The sequence below is a fragment of the Phyllobates terribilis genome, unplaced genomic scaffold (genome assembly GCF_046119375.1).
Source record: "Phyllobates terribilis strain yellow unplaced genomic scaffold, ASM4611937v1 Scaffold_7__3_contigs__length_470593459, whole genome shotgun sequence".
Lineage (NCBI taxonomy): Eukaryota > Metazoa > Chordata > Amphibia > Anura > Dendrobatidae > Phyllobates > Phyllobates terribilis.
Window position 1 is genome coordinate 247,596,354 of NW_027362767.1, and position 19,718 is coordinate 247,616,071.

General features: G+C 47.1%; 2 protein-coding genes across 5 annotated transcripts in view; one reads left to right on the plus strand and one right to left on the minus strand.

Annotated features, from left to right (window-relative positions):
• SPTAN1 (spectrin alpha, non-erythrocytic 1) overlaps nt 1–8,207 on the plus strand; it is a 36,353-nt gene extending 28,146 nt beyond the window's left edge. For all 4 annotated transcript variants that reach the window (XM_073640207.1, XM_073640208.1, XM_073640209.1 and 1 more), the window contains 19 exons: nt 14–151; nt 236–340; nt 427–635; nt 732–852; nt 946–1,067; nt 1,158–1,290; nt 1,376–1,474; nt 1,559–1,718; nt 1,794–1,870; nt 1,956–2,165; nt 2,307–2,603; nt 2,700–2,812; nt 2,982–2,999; nt 5,491–5,545; nt 5,642–5,838; nt 6,450–6,503; nt 6,586–6,732; nt 6,819–6,966; nt 7,929–8,207. In XM_073640207.1, the coding sequence (XP_073496308.1) occupies nt 14–151; nt 236–340; nt 427–635; nt 732–852; nt 946–1,067; nt 1,158–1,290; nt 1,376–1,474; nt 1,559–1,718; nt 1,794–1,870; nt 1,956–2,165; nt 2,307–2,603; nt 2,700–2,812; nt 2,982–2,999; nt 5,491–5,545; nt 5,642–5,838; nt 6,450–6,503; nt 6,586–6,732; nt 6,819–6,966; nt 7,929–8,054 (2,529 nt within the window). In that variant the 3' untranslated portion in view covers nt 8,055–8,207. The remainder of the gene's footprint in view (nt 1–13; nt 152–235; nt 341–426; nt 636–731; nt 853–945; nt 1,068–1,157; nt 1,291–1,375; nt 1,475–1,558; nt 1,719–1,793; nt 1,871–1,955; nt 2,166–2,306; nt 2,604–2,699; nt 2,813–2,981; nt 3,000–5,490; nt 5,546–5,641; nt 5,839–6,449; nt 6,504–6,585; nt 6,733–6,818; nt 6,967–7,928) is intronic.
• Nucleotides 8,208–8,492: 285 nt separating this feature from the next.
• On the minus strand, nt 8,493–19,517 carry DYNC2I2 (dynein 2 intermediate chain 2). Its single transcript, XM_073637796.1, has 9 exons — nt 19,174–19,517; nt 16,125–16,382; nt 14,472–14,581; nt 13,872–14,029; nt 13,533–13,642; nt 13,208–13,375; nt 11,252–11,484; nt 9,174–9,331; nt 8,493–8,786 (listed from the first exon to the last, which is right to left on the minus strand). Exons 1-9 carry the CDS (start codon nt 19,252–19,254, stop codon nt 8,548–8,550), a joined length of 1,515 nt encoding a protein of 504 aa, XP_073493897.1. The 5' UTR covers nt 19,255–19,517; the 3' UTR covers nt 8,493–8,547.
• Between the last annotated feature and the right edge of the window lie 201 nt (nt 19,518–19,718).

Here is a 19,718-nt window from a genome sequence, read left to right on the forward strand (position 1 = left end):
CATGATTTTTCAGGCTCGTTTAGCAGCACTTGCAGATCAATGGCAATTTTTGGTTCACAAATCTGCCGAAAAGAGCCAGAAATTGAAGGAAGCCAACAAACAGCAAAACTTCAATACCGGCATCAAGGACTTTGACTTTTGGCTCACAGAGGTAAGAGGGATGGATATGTGCTCCAGGTAGATATAATGGATTAATGCACGGTCAGACCATTGACATTGGTCTCGCTGTCACCAGGTGGAGGCCCTGCTTGCCTCCGAGGACTATGGAAAGGACTTGGCATCTGTCAATAACCTGCTGAAGAAACATCAACTGCTGGAAGCCGACATCTCGGCCCATGAGGTGAGCTTTTATCTACAGCTTTAAAATGTGGAGAAGCAAAAAAATGTAGAATTTGGAGGCTCATGGTCCTATTTAATCGTCTCCAGGATCGTCTGAAGGATCTAAATGGACAAGCGGACAGCCTGATGACCAGCAGCGCCTTCGACACCTCCCAAGTAAAGGACAAGCGTGATGCCATCAACGACCGCTTCCAGCGCATTAAAAGCATGGCGTCCGCCCGCCGCGGCAGGCTGAATGAGTCTCATCGCCTTCATCAGTTCTTCAGAGACCTTGACGATGAGGAGTCCTGGATCAAGTAAGTGCAGATTTCCAGGGTAGGATTGTAGTGAAGTCCTTGGACCAGGTCAAAAGAGTCCAACTACAGTCTGTATGACGCGCTTATCGCTTTCAGAGAAAAGAAGCTGCTGGTTGGATCTGATGACTACGGCCGAGATCTCACGGGCGTGCAGAATCTGAGGAAGAAACACAAGAGGTTGGAAGCGGAGCTTGCTGCTCATGAGCCGGCCATTCAGGTAGGTGAAGGATTGCTCTCCGCTACGGAAACTTGTTAAAATGTGTTAGTATGGCAAGAAGCAAAGTCTTAGAGGTCTTTTTGGTTGTTTTAGGGTGTGCTGGAAACCGGTAAGAAGCTGTCTGATGACAATACTATTGGGAAGGATGAAATTCAGCAAAGGCTGGCCCAGTTTGTGGAGCACTGGAAGGAGCTGAAGCAGCAGGCATCAGCCAGGTGAGAGCTCTTCTTCCCAGTTGCTACCAGCAGATGGGACTGTATACACGGTCTCCTGCCATTTTTATAGTAATCTGGTTGGGGTTACAGGGGTCAGAGGCTGGAGGAGTCTCTTGAGTATCAACAGTTTGTTGCCAATGTGGAGGAGGAAGAAGCCTGGATTAACGAGAAGATGACGCTTGTGGCCAGTGAAGACTACGGCGATACTCTGGCTGCCATACAGGTGAGTCGGCCATAATATAACTTGTATGAAAAGCCCAAAAAGCCTGCTGTGAAAATATTAACCTTTCCGTGTCTTCATTTCCCAGGGATTGCTGAAAAAGCACGAGGCATTTGAGACAGATTTCACAGTCCACAAGGACAGAGTTCATGATGTCTGTGCCAATGGCGAAGAGCTCATCCAGAAGGTGAGACTGTTGACTTGCAGCAGGCGTATAATCAAGCGGCTGCTTGCCATCTTTGCCAATCCAATTTTACTTTCTTCTTCCTAGAATAATCATCATGTGGATAATATAACTGCAAAGATGCAGGGTCTTCGCGGAAAAGTGTCAGAACTGGAGAAGGCGGCTGCTCAGCGCAAGGCTAAACTCGATGAGAATTCTGCCTTCCTTCAGTTTAACTGGAAAGCAGATGTGGTGGAGTCCTGGATCGGTGAGAATTACGGATACTTGTATGGTGCACTGATCAAATGATTACACATGGTCTAATATCTCCTCTGGTCTGTAGGTGAGAAGGAGAACAGCCTGAAGACCGATGACTATGGCAGGGACCTGTCCTCGGTGCAGACATTACTCACGAAGCAGGTGAGCCATCTTAACGTGCATGTTCCTGGGTTATGTGATTATATTATGGTACGCCGATTAATACATGCGATTTCCTTTTGTTCAGGAAACATTCGATGCCGGTCTTCAGGCATTCCAGCAGGAGGGCATCACCAACATCACTGCGCTGAAAGACCAGTTACTTGCAGCCAAGCACGTGCAGTCCAGGGCCATTGAGTCCCGCCATGCGTCTCTCATGAAGAGATGGAACCAACTGCTGGACAACTCTGCTGCTCGTAAGAAGAAGCTTCTGGAGGCTCAGGAGCACTACCGAAAGGCGAGTACATATGCCGAATTTGGTAATTTGCCAGCCTATGTTATGGTAAAGGATTTGGGGAGGCAAATCCGTAAGAGATCCTCTTAACGTTCAGGAGCAGTTTAGTGATTTTTTTTTTTTGCTTGTTTGGTTTTTTTTTAGGTCGAAGACTTGTTCTTGACATTTGCCAAGAAGGCGTCTGCTTTCAACAGCTGGTTCGAGAACGCGGAGGAGGACCTGACCGATCCAGTCCGCTGTAATTCCCTGGAAGAAATCAAGGCGCTGCGCGAGGCACACGACGCATTCCGAAACTCTCTCAGCTCCGCGCAGACTGACTTCAACCAACTTGCCGAACTGGACCGACAGATCAAGAGCTATCGTGTGGCATCCAATCCTTACACATGGTTCACCATGGAGGCATTGGAAGAGACTTGGCGCAACCTGCAGAAGATTATAAAGGTAAAAATGATAAAACGTCTTAAAAAAAAAAGCGAGAGCGAATCTTCCTTTCTGGTTGTCGGGAGCACACTGAGGCTCTTTTACTAATTTGTTCAGGAGCGAGAACTGGAGCTACAAAAGGAACAACGAAGACAGGAAGAAAACGACAAACTGCGCCAGGAATTTGCACAACACGCCAACGCATTCCACCAGTGGATCCAGGAGACCAGGTTACTGCACGCCGCCTCTGTTCTTCATCCTGTGTCCATCTTTTAGTTTGTCTATTCTGTAATCTGGAGATGTTGCAATGTATTGTAAATCTGTGATGCTTTTTTTCACCTTTTTGTGTGTTTTTTTCCCGATCTGTCTGCTGCTACCTTCATTTGCCTCTATCCATAGGACCTACCTACTGGACGGGTTAGTATTTTTGAGATTTTGTGATGCACTTTTTTAGCTTTCTGCACATGTGCGGTGATTGTGGGGTGTCTGTATTTCATGTGACGTGTACGAAGACTGAAGGCAAGCTAAATATTTTAATGGTGCCGTTCTAAAGGGCGATTCTTTGTAATGCTCCATACCCAGGTGACAGGGCTGCTGTAGAGGAATTCATCACTTGCTGCCTGCTTCCTCCACAATTAAATGCTGGGGTTATGGCATCCAGAAATCTGCTTCTTCAATGCCTCATATATACATTTTCAAAAGTTTTTTTTGGCCCCGCACAGTTTTGCCTTGGCAAGTGAGCAGCGCTGATGGCGTTACGTTTACATATGCCTACCGGGATGCAAGCGTGTCCCAGCAGGCATGAAGAGACGTGACGCCATCAGTATGACTCGCCTCCTGATGTGGAAGTGAGCGGCGCCGGACAATAAGATATAATTTACAGTCTGCAGGACTATGGGGAAGTCTGTCTCCATCTACTCTGTGGATGCTGAATACTGGCGCAGCAGTCGGTACTCTGCAGGGAGTCCTGATGCCGCATTACAGGGGCTTCTTAGCATTTGCGCATGACGATATAGTTGTGTTGCCTCCAGTCGGCCCCACATTGTGGGGGATTCTTATACTGCATCGTTGTAAGGATGTGACCTGGTGTGGTGTGTGGGGAATTCACCATTGGGTCTCTCTTCTTTAGCATAGCCTATCGCAGAGTCATACGTGTGTATCAGTATGAAGTTGGTGATGATCTCTCTGGAAGGTTGCCTTTTCCTCTTATTACTTTTTCCACTGGTGTTCTGTGGCACTCTGTGATGCTTTTCTTTACTAACTCACACGGCCGTGGACTGCTGCAATGGAGTGTTCACCTCCCTGCACCGCTAGCGTAGGATGACTGCTGCGGTCTACAAGCGATGCGCCGAGACCTGTATCTCCAATGTAAATCTATTGCAATCATCCTGATCATAAGCTGAAAACTGAGGGGCAGAAGCGCTCAGCCAGGCCCTGCTATAAATTTCTCTGACTTTCTATTCAGTCTGTGACAAGGAGAGCACTTGGCTGAGCTCTTGTGGCCCTACCATCGGTGGGGCTCTCCGCACCTGAACCTCCATGAATCAAAATTTCTGACTTGACAAGTTTTCTGAGAGAAGGAGGTTGTGATCTTTCTCCCATCATTTAAATGCCATGGATATGCAGTACCAATTACAGCCACTATATGCTGTACAGCGCTGTGACCGTTCTGGTGCAGCATGGCCCCTTCATTCAGATCATTGGGGGGGCAGGAGAATCAATATGGATTATCTTTCCTCACGATGCCTCTTGGGAAACCCCTTTAAGCTTGCCATACACTTACAGTAAGAACTGCCCTTTTGGGAGACTTTTTTTGTTTAAAAAAAATGTCTTAAGGGAATTAAACAAGGGAATTTTTACATCTTAGACGTTTCTGGCATATTTACTGAATGCACACTGGCCCGTGACTCCTTTTAAAGGGGTTGTCCAGTAAAATCAAGTTCTCACCTATCCATAGAGTAGGTGATGCCTTATTGATTGGGGGTTTGATCATTCCTGAGAGAATGGAGCAGCAGCTCGCCGGTCCGACCGTCGCCCCATGTATTTCCTAATGGTCTGCACTTGGCTTTGTCCATCAGCCCCATAGAGAATGAATGGAGTGGGGGGGTTGGTAATCTGATCTGCTGCCCCACTTTAGAATGGGGAATTTTTATCCCCATCGGTGTGAGTCCCTGTGGTTTCCCCTCGCGATCAGTGATGTATACCCTATCCCATAGATGGGTGATAACTTTTTTTCACTGGACAATCCCAACTTCGGCAGAAGTGAATGGTGTGGGCTGCCACCTCTGTTCTTTTTCTGCCTGGACATAGGTGTGGGACCCTAATTTGTGGATATGACATAAATGTGTAAGGTAAAAATGCCCCTTTTATTGTTTAGAGCCCATAGTTGTAGCGGTCTGTAGTGCCCAGTGGCAATTACATGGTCATTGCTGGCATGACCGCATAGGATGAGGTGGAATCCATGGCTTCCAGGGTGCGGTATCCCCCTCCACCATAGTAACGATGGGCACCGTGTGCTGTGGTCTGTTACCCCACATCTTGCACTGACAGTTATTTGCACCCACCACGGTTTGGTAGCCCAGCACCTGATTGGCTGGAGTGAGTATATGAATGCCATAAGGCTACTCTGGTTCTCGGTCTCCATCTTGGTTTTGAAGACACCTAGTGACTGCTCACTAACCTGTAGCGCGGCTGATCTAGAGAGAGGCTTTCTTAGCATCTGGGCACTTTTTGGCTCTTCTACACTGGTCCGGTGTGTGGTGGCAGAGCAGCGCTTGGCATGGATCTGTCTGAGCTCTGCCAACCTTATTGTTAACATGGCACAATGGCTAAAGTGTGTCATGTTAACTGTAAGGCATCTACATGAACGCACCCATCACGTGTGCTCACTGATCTTTGTCTCCTACAGGTCTTGCATGGTGGAGGAGTCCGGCACGCTGGAGTCTCAGCTGGAAGCCACTAAGGTTTGTGAAGCATTTGAAGGCTATTGCTTTGTGGTTGTGGTTCATTCACAATTATTTTTGTTAAGTCTGACTTGTTTGTTTTTTGTTTCACCCCAGAGGAAGCATCAAGAGATCCGTGCGATGAGGAGTCAGCTGAAGAAGATCGAAGACCTCGGAGCCGCAATGGAGGAGGCTCTGATATTGGATAACAAGTACACAGAGCACAGTACGGTGGGGCTGGCGCAGCAGTGGGACCAACTGGATCAGCTGGGCATGAGGATGCAACACAACCTGGAGCAGCAGATCCAAGCGAGGTGAGAAGGCAGCGCCCTGTATAGTGAGGCCTGTAATCGGCTGAACGCTGCACTGACTCCTTTAAGGTTTTAGGCTTCCCATGGTGGTGACAATAGCGCAGATTTTAATATTTCTAAGGATCAACAGTTTTTGATGTGTGGCCATTGGCCTGTGGCGGAAGGGTGAAGCTTTTTCCGCACCAAGATGGACAGGCCTGTCACTTTTTGCATATTGGGAGAGACCTGTCAATCATGGCAAGCGGGCTGGAGCCAGATTGAGCTGCCCAGTGAGCGCAGTCTGGATGTCATGCTGTCCGTGGTTCCCTTTGAGTCTTCTGGTAAGATTTCCTGTAGTAGCTGGATATCCGAACCAGTTTATTTCCAGTGGATGGTGTTATCTACATCTGGGGTGCCACAAAATCGTTGGCATGGTTTAATCGGAAGAGTCGCAGTAGCTTTCATGGTTAAAGAAATTCATTGCACATCGATTATTATGTCTGTGCGGCAGATAATGGACAAGTCCGTGAATATTTTGCTGTCGTCCATCCATCCCTCAGCCCTTTTTCTCGTTACAGTATACAATAGTTCTGTTCTAGGTCTATATGTGGATAATTGCCCTTTTCTATCCTTAGAAACACAACGGGAGTCACAGAAGACGCACTGAAAGAATTCAGCATGATGTTCAAGTGAGTAAGCTCTATGGCGACGTCTTATCGTTCTCCGCATGCGTCATTTCCTTTACGTTCCACCATCTTTCACATCCTCCAGGCACTTCGACAAGGATAAGTCCGGCCGTCTCAATCACCAGGAGTTCAAGTCTTGCCTGAGGTCTCTTGGGTACGACCTTCCGATGGTGGAAGAGGGAGAACCTGATCCAGAGTTTGAAAACATATTAGACATTGTAGATCCCAACAGGTCAGTGTCCTAGAAGTGGGGAATGAGCACTTAAGGATTAGTGCTGTTAATCTCTACTCATGACCCGTGCTTTGTTCTTCCTTTAGAGACGGACACGTGTCCTTACAGGAGTACATGGCCTTCATGATCAGCCGGGAAACCGAGAATGTCAAGTCCAGCGAGGAGATTGAAAGTGCATTCCGAGCGCTCAGCACCGAGCAGAAACCGTACGTCACCAAGGAAGAGCTATATCAGGTGAGGACACTAGATGTCTGTCTATACAGCGCGGAGGTCTGCAAATGGCAGGGGCCCAGGGGTCAAATCCCCAGCGCTCAGCAATATATTAGGATTGGGAGGACTGGTGATGTCTATGGTGTATCCTATAGATTAACTCTATAACGGAGTTTTCCAATCTCCGGAAAAACTTCAGGTCTCATGCATGGATTAAAAATGAGGCCTACTTGTATCTCGTCACCCTGTGAATCCACTGCAGGCTGCCCTGTGGGGGGGTGGTCTGGACTGTAAGAGTGGTCACAGTAAGTGCTGTCTATTCTTTGGGCATTTTGTGTTCTGAAGCCACTCCGTACTTTACTATAGAGTTCAATGAGAAGGACAAAGCCAAGACACTTCAGAGAAATACTAGCGTTTGTGGAAATGTCTACCTCTTGAAAAGACTGTGCTGGTTCATTCGTCTTAATAATAAAATAAAAAAAACAAGAAAAACCATGTGCGAACATGCCCTAAGAGATTATGTCCTGTTTGGCTGCAGTGATCCGGTGATTAACAATCACAGGCTTAAGTAGTCATGTGACCAGAGCAAGACCTGTATGTTTTCTGATTTTGTTAGTTTTTAATATCTCCCATGAGATTTTATAGTTTTCCGGGCTTCTTTTATACATTGGTGTGTAGGGGGTCTCCACTTTGGACCCCTCTATAGCTCATTACCCTAGATAATGGCTTACTACTACTTTCTATCAGCCTCTTCACTGCAGTGTCTTGGACAGTTCTTCACTCTGTTAAGACATTGTTCACACAAGGCATTTTATAATGTGTTATGATCACAAGTCTTGGCTCATCACCAGTATGGCAGGGATGATAACCCGGTGGGGGTCTGTTGCAGTACAATGCCCCCACATGACAACCGTCTGACTGTCCCCTAAGCCTTGCAGGGTGATACTGCTGAACCCGTCCCTAACTTCCATGTTGTTCCTTTTCAGAACCTCACACGTGAACAGGCAGATTACTGCATCTCGCACATGAAACCCTACATGGACAGTAAGGGCCGGGAGCTGCCCTCCGCGTACGACTACGTGGAATTCACGCGCTCGCTATTCGTGAACTGACGTAACCCTATTAAAGCCCCTTGCTTGTGCCTGCGGACTCTGGCTGTGCATGTCGTCCTCGTTGCGATCCTCTGCCCTCACTGTCTTGTCATTGTCTTAGCCATCTGAAGAAGCGATATGAGCAGTGTGCTTTAATAAATGCTAGTTATTCACCGTCTCGTGTCTGCACTACTTCGGCTCTATCATGTGAAGCCTTTGTCTTTACCCATTCATATTCTAAACTAGAATTAAGGAAAAAAAAAAAAAAAAAGTGCCACAACAGGCCATGGGTTGTGTGTGGCATTGCAGCTCGAACACATTTTCCCTACAGCAGAACCTAGGGTGGTCCTGGATTATTCCCACACTCCATAACAACCCTTTATAGCAAAGTAATGGTGTGTGAATCCAGCACTCTTACCCCCTATGACATATACAGAGATCAAATCTTGTCTCCCATAAATAAGACTTTATTTACACTGGTATAAATGTATAGGATGGATGTAATGCCGAAGGATCAGTCTGTGACCGCCCCGGCCAGCTCCTCCAGTAAGGTCATCTCGCGGGCTCCTTGCTCCGTGAAGTCAGAGCTCAGCTGCCATATTTTCACCACCCCGCTGCCGTCTCCGGCTGCCAGGAGCCGGGTCTGTGCTCGGTTGAACTCCAGGCAGTGAACTGGTTTCTCATCGGATGTCTGCTTTATGCTGAGTGATGGCTTTTGAGAGCTTTTTCCAAAATCAAAGAGCAGAACTTCACCTTTTGGCAGAATAATTGAAAGTTATGTTGTGGACAGAGTTCAGTTATCTGAGATTAGGGCTGAAAGATTCATCGCCGGCCAAATACTGCAGTATGGCAATAGTACAATACATCCTGGTGAGAACGTGGCGCAACCTGCAAGTTCCCACGACACAAGTCGTGAAAAAAGTCTCACTAAATAGGTATGGTCACATTATGACCCGGCAAGGGCCCCGTTGTCCGCATGTTCTCCATCACTATGGTGCATTGCAATACTCCGATCATTGGCCATGTGACTAAGCTCACAGCATATCTACAACCCCAAGACATCAATGACCGAAGTGTATAGAAATTCGCCAAATAATTTAATGGTGTACAACCTCCTTAGACATGAATAATTCCTCTTACCTTCTCCAGAAGCTGCTGCGAAAACCAAAGGGCGCACTGGAGACCACTGAACGCTAAAGAGATATTTCTGGGAGAGCTGCAGAGAAGTCAGCGGTTTCTCCTGAAGCATGGAGTACAGGTGAGCGTGTCCATCTGTGCCCGCACTAAGGAAGATATTCCTACAAGGACAGCCCGAGCGTGATGGTGGTAAAAAAAAATAACAGCTGCTGTTTATAGACAAGATTGGGATATAGAGGTGTAATATATACCTCCAGGAGCATCGTGAGACACCATGGTATACGCTGCTGCCACTAGGGGGGCAGACATGATTGACCAAGACTTGCGCTTTTTCTCACCAATCCTGATGAGGCATGGTGGAGTCAGACACTCCGCTCATGGTGCACGCCTACTCAAGAATCTGGATATCTGACAAGTGGGGTGATGTGGCGTCCCAAAACAGCTTTGCCCATTTCGGCACAGTTGGGAGAAACTGAAACACCGAAAGTCACAATTTTTGTGCAAAAATTATCTGAGGATGCAAAGTGTGCACCCTCTGAAATTTAGTAACTGATGAGAAGACCAATTAATGGTCCCGTGGTAGCACTAACGAGGTCCCCACTGTACTGGTGGAGCGAGACGTGACTTGGAAAGAGGAGTATTTCCTTTGCCATGATGCACCTTGCCCATGGCCATCCTGACCCGGGGATCTATAGAAGCCTTAGATGCCACTAATCCTTGGTGAAGGCTGTTTTAAAATGATGAAAGGAGAAAGCAAGAGCTCAATCACATGAGCGTGTTCCATGTGTCGCTCATGTAGAGAGCGCACCCTAGGTTGTACAGGCGGGGGCCGAAGCCGGTTCCATCTGCTGCCAATCAGCGTGTGAGCCATAGCCACTATGATGTCATTTCATTACGTCAGCTGTGTATTTGAGAGCGCAGCACACCAGGTCAACGGGAGCGAGGTGACTGTGGCGGTGTTTTGTTTTTTTTTTTCCCATGTGTATGGGATATTTGTATTTATATAGGAGTCTGTGGGGGGCTTTGTGGTGGCTCATTGTATATAGGGGAACATGCTGTAGCTAAGAGGCTATTTGAGTGTTCATGCTGTATAAGGGGAGACTATGGAGGCTTACGCTGTATATAGGGAGACTGTGGGACACATTCTGTATATAGGAGGCTATGTGGGGGCTCATACGGTATATAGAGAGGCTGTGTATGAGTTAATACTCCCCCCCCCCCCCCCTATACTGTATTAGCATACTTAATTCTGCTCAACATTAAGTGATATAATTATTTTATATTAATAATAATTGTAATTAACATAATACTGAGCAGAATTAATTTCAGTCTATTGGTTCGGCCCTCCACAACAGTCACGGTCTCTCAGGTGGCCCCTTGGGAAAATGAATTGCCCACTCCTGCTCTAGAGATAAGTCTTCACCCTGTAGAGGAGGAGAGGAGCTCACATCCAGAACTTCCCACTCTATACTGAAAGCATGAAAGGAGACAGTCGGAGACCCCAGCTAGACGAAAGACCCCATACACAATGCAAACAGGGAAGTGAGCAGCTGAGAAATCAGTAGGAAAAGAGAGGAATGGCTGATGAAAATAGAGGAGTCTTGGAAAAAAGAGCAGGGACTGACCATAGAAAAAGAAGCAGTGGAGGACACAGAGCGGGAACAAGGGAAACTCCATCCTTTACAAGGATAACCTATTGCTGAAAAAAAGTCAGGGATGAGTAGCACATGAGAGGAGGCAGTGTTCACCCTCCACATTTGGGAACACATTGTCATCCCTGTTTCCCACTTACGGGGGAAAGAAGAAAAACAAGCACATAAGATGTGCAGGAGCAGGGGGTTTGTGTGCTGTGAATTCTGCACTATATGATGATATCGGTGTCTGCAGGACCTGCGGCCTGTGTCACCAGAGCTCCACGCTTTCCTAAGTGTCTGCCTCCTAGTGGCAGCAGCAGAAACCTACAATCTTCTGTCTCCCCGGTGTGACCTAATGCAGCAGACGGACAGGGCCTGACTTAATAATTCATAAATAATGATCTCTGGAAGTCTAGTGCGACCTTAATCTTATGCAATGTTTCTTACCTGTGGAAAGGTGAGCAGTCCACACAATAGACAGGTCCTCCGTGGGGGGAGAAGGTAAACTGAGCCGGGGCCCTCAGCGGAATAGAGGAAGGCATGCTGGTTAGGGCCGTGGTCTGGACGGCCATAGAGCACTTGATCAAGTAGCCACCTTCTACTCCGACGATGAAGATACTCGGATCGAAATGTGAAGTGGAAAGGCACGTCACCCCCACTGCGGTGTCCCCACGGCCATGCTGCAAGGGTACAAGGACGCGTCACAGATACATCTAATGTGGGAAAAGCCAAGATTTACATAACTCTACAGTGAGATATAGCTAGGTCTGCCGCCATCTGTCACCAGCATTACTGGGCAATGATAAATGTCTGAGGCCAGCAAAACCCTGCGACCCAGAGAGGCATCCGGGGTGCAAATATCTCCCCATGTGAGGATCCAGGTCTTTCCATCATGGCTTTACACTGTAGGTTCTGCCCTGATGGTTGAGTTATTGCACTATCTGTGTGGATACGGTCGTGGGGCTCCAGAATGTTACTGAGAAGTGACGATTTGTCTCCCCAACCTTGGTGGATCATGTCCATGAAAAGGACAAGCCAATGGAGGGGAAGGAATGAGGGTTTGCGGAAGGATGAAAGAGCGACAGACCATTAGGAGAAGAAGGATCAGGTGAGCCAACAATTCCAGAAAGAGGTTTCATCAAGAAAGCATCAGAGCCAGCATAAACCTGCATACAAAGGCTGAAGACCCCCTCCAGTGTGTGCGGACCCCCTGCCTTAGGGAAGTCTAGTGAACACCAAGGAAGCAGTCGCAACACTGAATGGAAGAGCCACAATCTAGAAATGGGGGAATGGACTATAAAATGCTGATGAGAAAGAGTGATGGGGACATGTAAGTCCACATCCATTATCTCCACTGAAGAGACACTGCCCTTGTTCCACGGAGACGGTCACTGATCTCAGGGACTCATTGTAGAAGTGATAGACCCGACCATATCTGTTCAATCCTGGACCTTAAGCTCCTCAACAAACAGATCTGTCCCTCCTGGATTCCATAAAAAGGTTTGCATAAAAATCCCAAAAACATTTGATTCGGTGACGAGGAACAATCCCTCCCTCCTGTCGTATAGCGTGTACAATAGCTGACAACAGGCGAGAAGTGCGAGAGGGAGATGGTAAAAATCAAGAGTGGCGATAATGTTGGAGCATTTGATGTTGCCTGAAAAGACAACCTCCCAGACCCAAGAGTAAAGATGTGAGAAAGCCAGACATCTTTAAGAAGTATGTGAACACCCGCCCACCAGAGCTGAATCAAGGTGGGACTGTCATATAGACCAAAGTGGAGGCATGGGTACGAGAGCGCCAGGAAAGCTGGGTATGAAGGAAGGTGTTTTCTCTTTGTCTCCTGCTGAATTGAGGGTTCGCAAATGGTCGTCTTTGTGAGTTGGGAGGTGGGGGATCCACTCTTGGTCACTTACACACCACTCCGCCCACAGAAGGGTGCAATGCAGACATTTTATGCTCATAATAACAGTGTAGGAACATCAGTGGCGCCATCTAGGAGGGTGACCTGTATAACACAAAGACACCACCTATGGAGTGGCATTTGTAGAACGATCGCTGCCTGTGATGATGAGGAAAAGAAGCAGAGTGCGGCCTATTGTGGAAGTTGCGGATGGCTGTAGTAATGCGCTACTCCTGAGGGCACAGGACGGCCATGTAAGCTTTAGGTTTAGGGTCTGCAGCTGCCTATGCCACCAGTCTTCTGCGTCCCCCAAGGAAAAGAGCGGGAAGAGACGTTTTAGCATTGCAATTTCCTGGAGAAGACGATCTGTGAGTACCCAGCTTTACACAATAGATGTATATCTGAGCAATATTTCGTCACCTTATAAGAAGGGAGTAACCCATTAGCTGAAGACCCCTCCAATACCCGACGAGGACAGGCCCACGAGTCTTGTACACTACCTTGCTTATCCGGGAGTTGCTGGCCATTTGCTGAGTGACCAGAGCGAATCCATTGTGCAGTACGAGCTGTCCCTCCTTTTCCATCTGCCACACAAGGATCTTCCCATCAGAAGAAACACTCAGGACCTGCAGCCGCTGAGGTTGTGGGACCTCCTGAAGCCATCGAACCTGTCAAACGACAGCGGATGGAAACTGAACAGTGTCTATAGAAAATATGTGACCACAGCTGTGCAGACTCTCATCCCCTGCGGGATAATTGACAGATTTGTGTGTCTAACCTTACAGTACACACAGATAAAGATGTCATATTAACGTCCATCAATACCTGGTAGACGGCGTCCATATGGCTGTCTATTGAGAGCCCAGTTCTTCCAATGAGCGGATCATCTGCACGACTTGTGTCCCACACTAGAACCTCTCCATTAAAGAGACCACCTGACAAGAGGGAGAGATAGGGCTAATGTACAGAAACTAATGCAGCAGAGCTGGGTTTGTCTCAAACCCCATTAAAGAATCAATCGAAATTACAAATTCAGCTCCACTACATCTGTAGGTTGCAAATCAGTTTTTATCCTCCCAGTTGAGTGGCAATCATGGACGACAGCTGTAGGGGGCAACACTTACATCCACAATGTAAACCCAAGTGTCATACATTTGCACCTACCGGCTATAAGGGACGGCCTGGAGGGATGAAATGCCAGACACATGACTGAACTGGCCACATCTAGGACAACATCGGGGCGATTGGGGTCAAAGCCTCGTCGGTCCAGATTCCACGTGCACACGTAGGACTTCTCAGAGCTCCAGTCTCCATCTCCTAACCTGAAGATGGCAAAGAGGAAACCAAAATAGAAAGCCAGAAGTGAGCCGGCAGCATCCCTCCAAGTAAAAGGAATGGTTTGTTTTACTGCAGAGAAAACAAGCAGCAAATCATTAAAATTGTGAAAACTGCAGGATGCTGTGCGGAGTTCATCACCCAGATCAATCTCCAGCCTTTCCTGCTTTCTCCTGATCATAAATCTAAGCTTAATTCTAGTTTAATTAGATTACAAATTGACATAGATCCATGTTAAGGTCTGGAGATGGAAATGACAGGATGTCCCAGCTCTCAGGACTGACCCTGATCAGCATGAAGCAGCTTGCAATGTATTGCTACACGTGTAGGCAACAGAAGCATAATGGGTGCAACCTAAAAGACGATGTCTATGGCCTGTAACACTTGCCATCCTAGACAACAGCTGTGTCTCAGATATCAGTACCTCACCTGCCGTAGGAACAGGCAATGACAGATCCTGTGGAGTTCCAGGTAACACTGGTGACTTGGAGATTTTCAGCCACGGCATCAGGATACTGTAGACTGTGCAAGCAGGACACCTGTATATATAAATGAGGAAGGAGAGATGAAAAGATGTCACTTATAGGCAGCAGAGGTTCTTGGTCATTCCCAGGCCCTATACAGATATTCCTATCAATTACCAAGTACGTACTTATGCACGCTCGACTCGGCTGAGTGTGCATGTGTTCTGAATGGGAAAAGGGCAGAAAGCCGCAGCCAGACACCTCTAGTACTGGCGTATCTTCCCCAAGAACATCAGCCCAAACCTTCAATCAGCCGTTTGGTTCAGAAAACATTAATCAACTGTGTATGGGCAGCTGACGACTGGCGGTGCCCGGGGAGATAAACTACCAGTTTCATCTTCTAATCTTACATGATACAGTGAGGATGGCATAGGGATAAGAAAGCCCATTACTATACACTGAGAAGTAGACTTTTCTTTACTATTATGGTCTTATCTTAGTGTAAAGGCCCCCGCACACATCAGACTAACATCGGTGGCTCGGTCGACAGTGTAATGTGTATGGAGGCCCCCGAACTCTTCCCTGACAGATTATGCTGGGTCAGATAAGGAGCCGGCATGGCCAATATTGGAGTGCCTTATCCTTTCGTTCTCAGAAAGGTACGTTGCCGCTAGAGGAAACGGACAGCAGCTCTCTCATAAGAGAAACCCGGAGACGACAGATAGAGGTTCGTTCGGCCGGCAGCTATCTATTGTGTATGGGGCACCCAAGTCCCAGCACCGGCCCCCCAACTCTTCAGGGGAGATAAGGGACAAACAGCTTGAATTCACACACTTCATCCTTTAGTTTGCCAAGTGGATAAGTCGCTGGCAGATGAGTCTTTTGGCAACTTACCTCCCTGTCCTCACAGAGAGCTATGGAAGCTCAGCCAATCCGTGTGTTCATGTGTACGGGGCGTCGGGAGTGATGGCTGTCAGCCACATGTTATCTAAGGCCTCATTCACATGTCATCTAATTCATGCTGTAAAAACCGTGGCAGCATGAATCAGAGTCTGGGTGCATGACTGAGCAGCTTCAAGAAAAATATAGTTAGCGGATCTGGCAGGAGAAGAGACTAGTCCGGCCCACCCCGGACAGCTCTTCACAGCGCAGCTGTAGGTGATTGACAGGTCTATCTATATGTACAAGAAGAAGAAACCTGTCAAAGCCCAGGCCGGTGACGGCACCCGACTAGTCTTGTCTCTGGCTATGGTCCCCGGCATTTTAGAGAAATATGTCCCAGGCTGCAATCATCAGCCAGGTTCTGATTCATGCTGCCTGTGGTTTAAGCAGCATGAATCAGATGACATGTTCCCTTCAATATCAGGTCAGCCAACACCTGGCACCACAATGAACAGCTATTTGCAGCTCAACTCTTAAGGAAATGAATAGGAGCTGAGGCACAGTACTAGAGAACGGCTACTACATACATCAGGCCACCACCTCTGCTGCAAGTGGCAGATCTGTGGGGGTGCTGGGTGTCGGACCCCTACCAATGTGATACTGATTACCTATCCTGTGGATACGTCCTGTGGATAAGTCATCGAGATACAAGTTCAGGAAAACCCTTTTTAATTACCTGTGGATTCTGTTCCTCCCAGGTCACTTCAAAGCCATCGAAAGCATGACTTCTCCAGTTCTTCTTCAGCTCTCGGATCATGTTGTCTTCCACGCGTTTCAGGAACTGTCCTACATCAGGGTAATCGAGAAGAGGTCCAAGGTCGACATCTAGAACTCGCTGGTCCGGCTTCCACTCGGTCTGTGTGCCGGCCTCAATGGCTTCATGCACCTGCACAGAGGACTCCAGACTGGCAATAAGACGAGTCTGGCAGCTTCTCTAAAGAAAGAGAGAAACACACATATATCACTTATACAGAAGGAAATAGAACTGATATGGAAATCAGATCTAGCACCACCATATTCTGCAGCGCCGTACACCGAATGTAATCACTCTCATCAGTAACTGTCTCCAGTGTCTGATCTACACGTGAACACCAGATCGAAGTATGTGGCAGCTGGAGAGATACAGAAGCAGAGAACCCACAGAAGACCCACTGAAAGGGAACATCTCGTCACCTCGTCACAAAGACCTAATGTTTAAATCAGTTGTGTTACATCTATATACAGTAGATAACACAGGATTCACTATTCACAGTAGGTGATGTCACAGCTCACCTCCTCCTCTCCTGTACAATGACTGATAACACCTCTATATACAGTAGATAACACGGGATTCACTATTCACAGTAGGTGATGTCACAGCTCACCTCCTCCTCCTGTACAATGACTGATAACACCTCTATATACAGTAGATAACACAGGATCCACCATTCACAATAGGTGATGTCACAGCTCACCTCCTCATTTACAATGACTGATAACACCTCTATATACAGTAGATAACACAGCATCCATAATTTACAATAGGTGATGTCACAGCTCACCTCCTCCTCTCCTGTACAATGACTAATAACACCTCTATATACAGTAGACAGGATCCACCATTCACAATAGGTGATGTCACAGCTCACCTCCTCCCCCTCCTGTACAATGACTGATAACACCTCTATATACAGTAGATAATACAGGATCCACCATTCACAATATGTGATGTCACAGCTCACCTCCTCCCCCTCCTGTACAATGACTGTTAACACCTCTATATACAGTAGGTAACACAGGATTCACCATTCACAATAGGTGATGTCACAGCTCACCTCCTCCTCTCCTGTACAATGACTGATAACACCTCTATATACAGTAGACAGGATCCACCATTCACAGTAGGTGATGTCACAGCTCACCTCCTCCTCTCCTGTACAATGACTGATAACACCTCTATATACAGTAGACAGGATCCACCATTTACAATAGGTGATGTCACAGCTCACTTCCTCCTCCTGTACAATGACTGATAACACCTCTATATACAGTAGATAACACAGGATCCACCATTTCCAATAAGTGAAGTCACAGCTCACCTCCTCCTCTCCTGTACAATGACAGATAACACCTCTATATACAGTAGATAACACGGAATCCACCATTCACAATAGGTGATGTCACAAATCACTTCCTCCTCCTGTACAATGACTGATAACACCTCTATATACAGTAGATAACACAGGGTCAACCATTCACAATAGGTGATGTCACAGCTCACCTCCTCCTCCTGTACAATGACTGATAACACCTCTATATACAGTAGATAATACAGGATCCACCATTCACAATGTGATGTCACAGCTCACCTCCTCCCCCTCCTGTACAATGACTGATAACACCTCTATATACAGTAGATAACACAGGATCCTCCATTCACAATAGGTGATGTCACAGATCACTTCCTCCTCCTGTACAATGTCTGATAACACCTCTATATACAGTAGATAACACAGGATCCACCATTCACAATAAGTGATGTCACAGCTCACCTCCTCCCCCTCCTGTACAATGACTGATAACACCTCTATATACAGTAGATAACACAGGATCCACCATTCACAATAGGTGATGTTACAGCTCACCTCCTCCCCCTCCTGTACAATGACTGATAACACCTCTATATACAGTAGATAACACAGGATTCACCATTCACAATAGGTGATGTCACAGCTCACCTCCTCCTCTCCTGTACAATGACTGATAACACCTCTATATACAGTAGACAGGATCCACCATTCACAGTAGGTGATGTCACAGCTCACCTCCTCCTCTCCTGTACAATGACTGATAACACCTCTATATACAGTAGATAACACAGGATCCACCATTTCCAATAAGTGAAGTCACAGCTCACCTCCTCCTCTCCTGTACAATGACAGATAACACCTCTATATACAGTAGATAACACGGAATCCACCATTCACAATAGGTGATGTCACAAATCACTTCCTCCTCCTGTACAATGACTGATAACACCTCTATATACAGTAGATAACACAGGGTCAACCATTCACAATAGGTGATGTCACAGCTCACCTCCTCCTTCTGTACAATGACTGATAACACCTCTATATACAGTAGATAATACAGGATCCACCATTCACAATGTGATGTCACAGCTCACCTCCTCCCCCTCCTGTACAATGACTGATAACACCTCTATAAACAGCAGATAACACAGGATCCACCATTCACAATAGGTGATGTCACAGCTCACCTACTCCTCCTCCTGTACAATGACTGATAACACCTCTATATACAGTAGATAACACAGGATCCACCATTCACAATAGGTGATGTCACAGCTCACCTCCTCCTCCTGTACAATAACTGATATCACCTCTATATACAGTAGGTAACACAGGATCCACCATTCACAATAGGTGATGTCACAGCTCACCTCCTCCTCCTGTACAATAACTGATAACACCTCTATATACATAAACATAGCTGTATGGGGGGTTACGGCTGTGGCTATTAGGTGCACCAGACAGACACAATGATCGGTTACTTCAGCCGGTACAGGTACGGGGGTCCTCCGTCGTTATTATGGGTCACTGTGGCTGGTGTCGTTATGGGGGTCTCTGACTATCACTATTATGTGTCACTATGGCTGTTATGGGGGTGCTATGATGGGGTCTCCCCCCAAATGGCCCACAGTCCTGGTGACAGGAGTAACTCACGGAGTCACATCTCGCCCCCTGAGATTTCCTCCACACAGACTCCGCCGACACCACATCCGCGACCTCATCTACAAAGCTCATGGTCCGAGCGGGTCACCGGCGGTCACCGCTCACTCGCGTTACCTCGGCAACCACAAGCTGGTACTAGCGGCGCGGCTGATGACGTCACAGGCGCGACATCTTGCAACGCCTAACGCCTCCACACCAGGTTATTCCAAATTTTATTCTTCATCTGAAAACTGAAGACTTCTGAAATGCAGATAGAAGCAATACATCAACAGGACAAGCGATATGTGCATAACTACGCGTTTTAGGTACGCCATTGAAGAAAGTCACCTCTAGTGACACACCGGTTGCCATCTTTAAAATGGGCAGACTTATAGGAACCGAGTAGCTGTATCGAGATGGACACGTTGAGTGTTAAAACACCGAAGTCCTTAAATCCACCGACAAGTTCATGAGAGAAAAAATTGCTTTAAATGAGATTATCGGGCGCTTGGCTGAGAAATGCGTGCCAGTAACAAACATGGCGCTTGATAGATTTT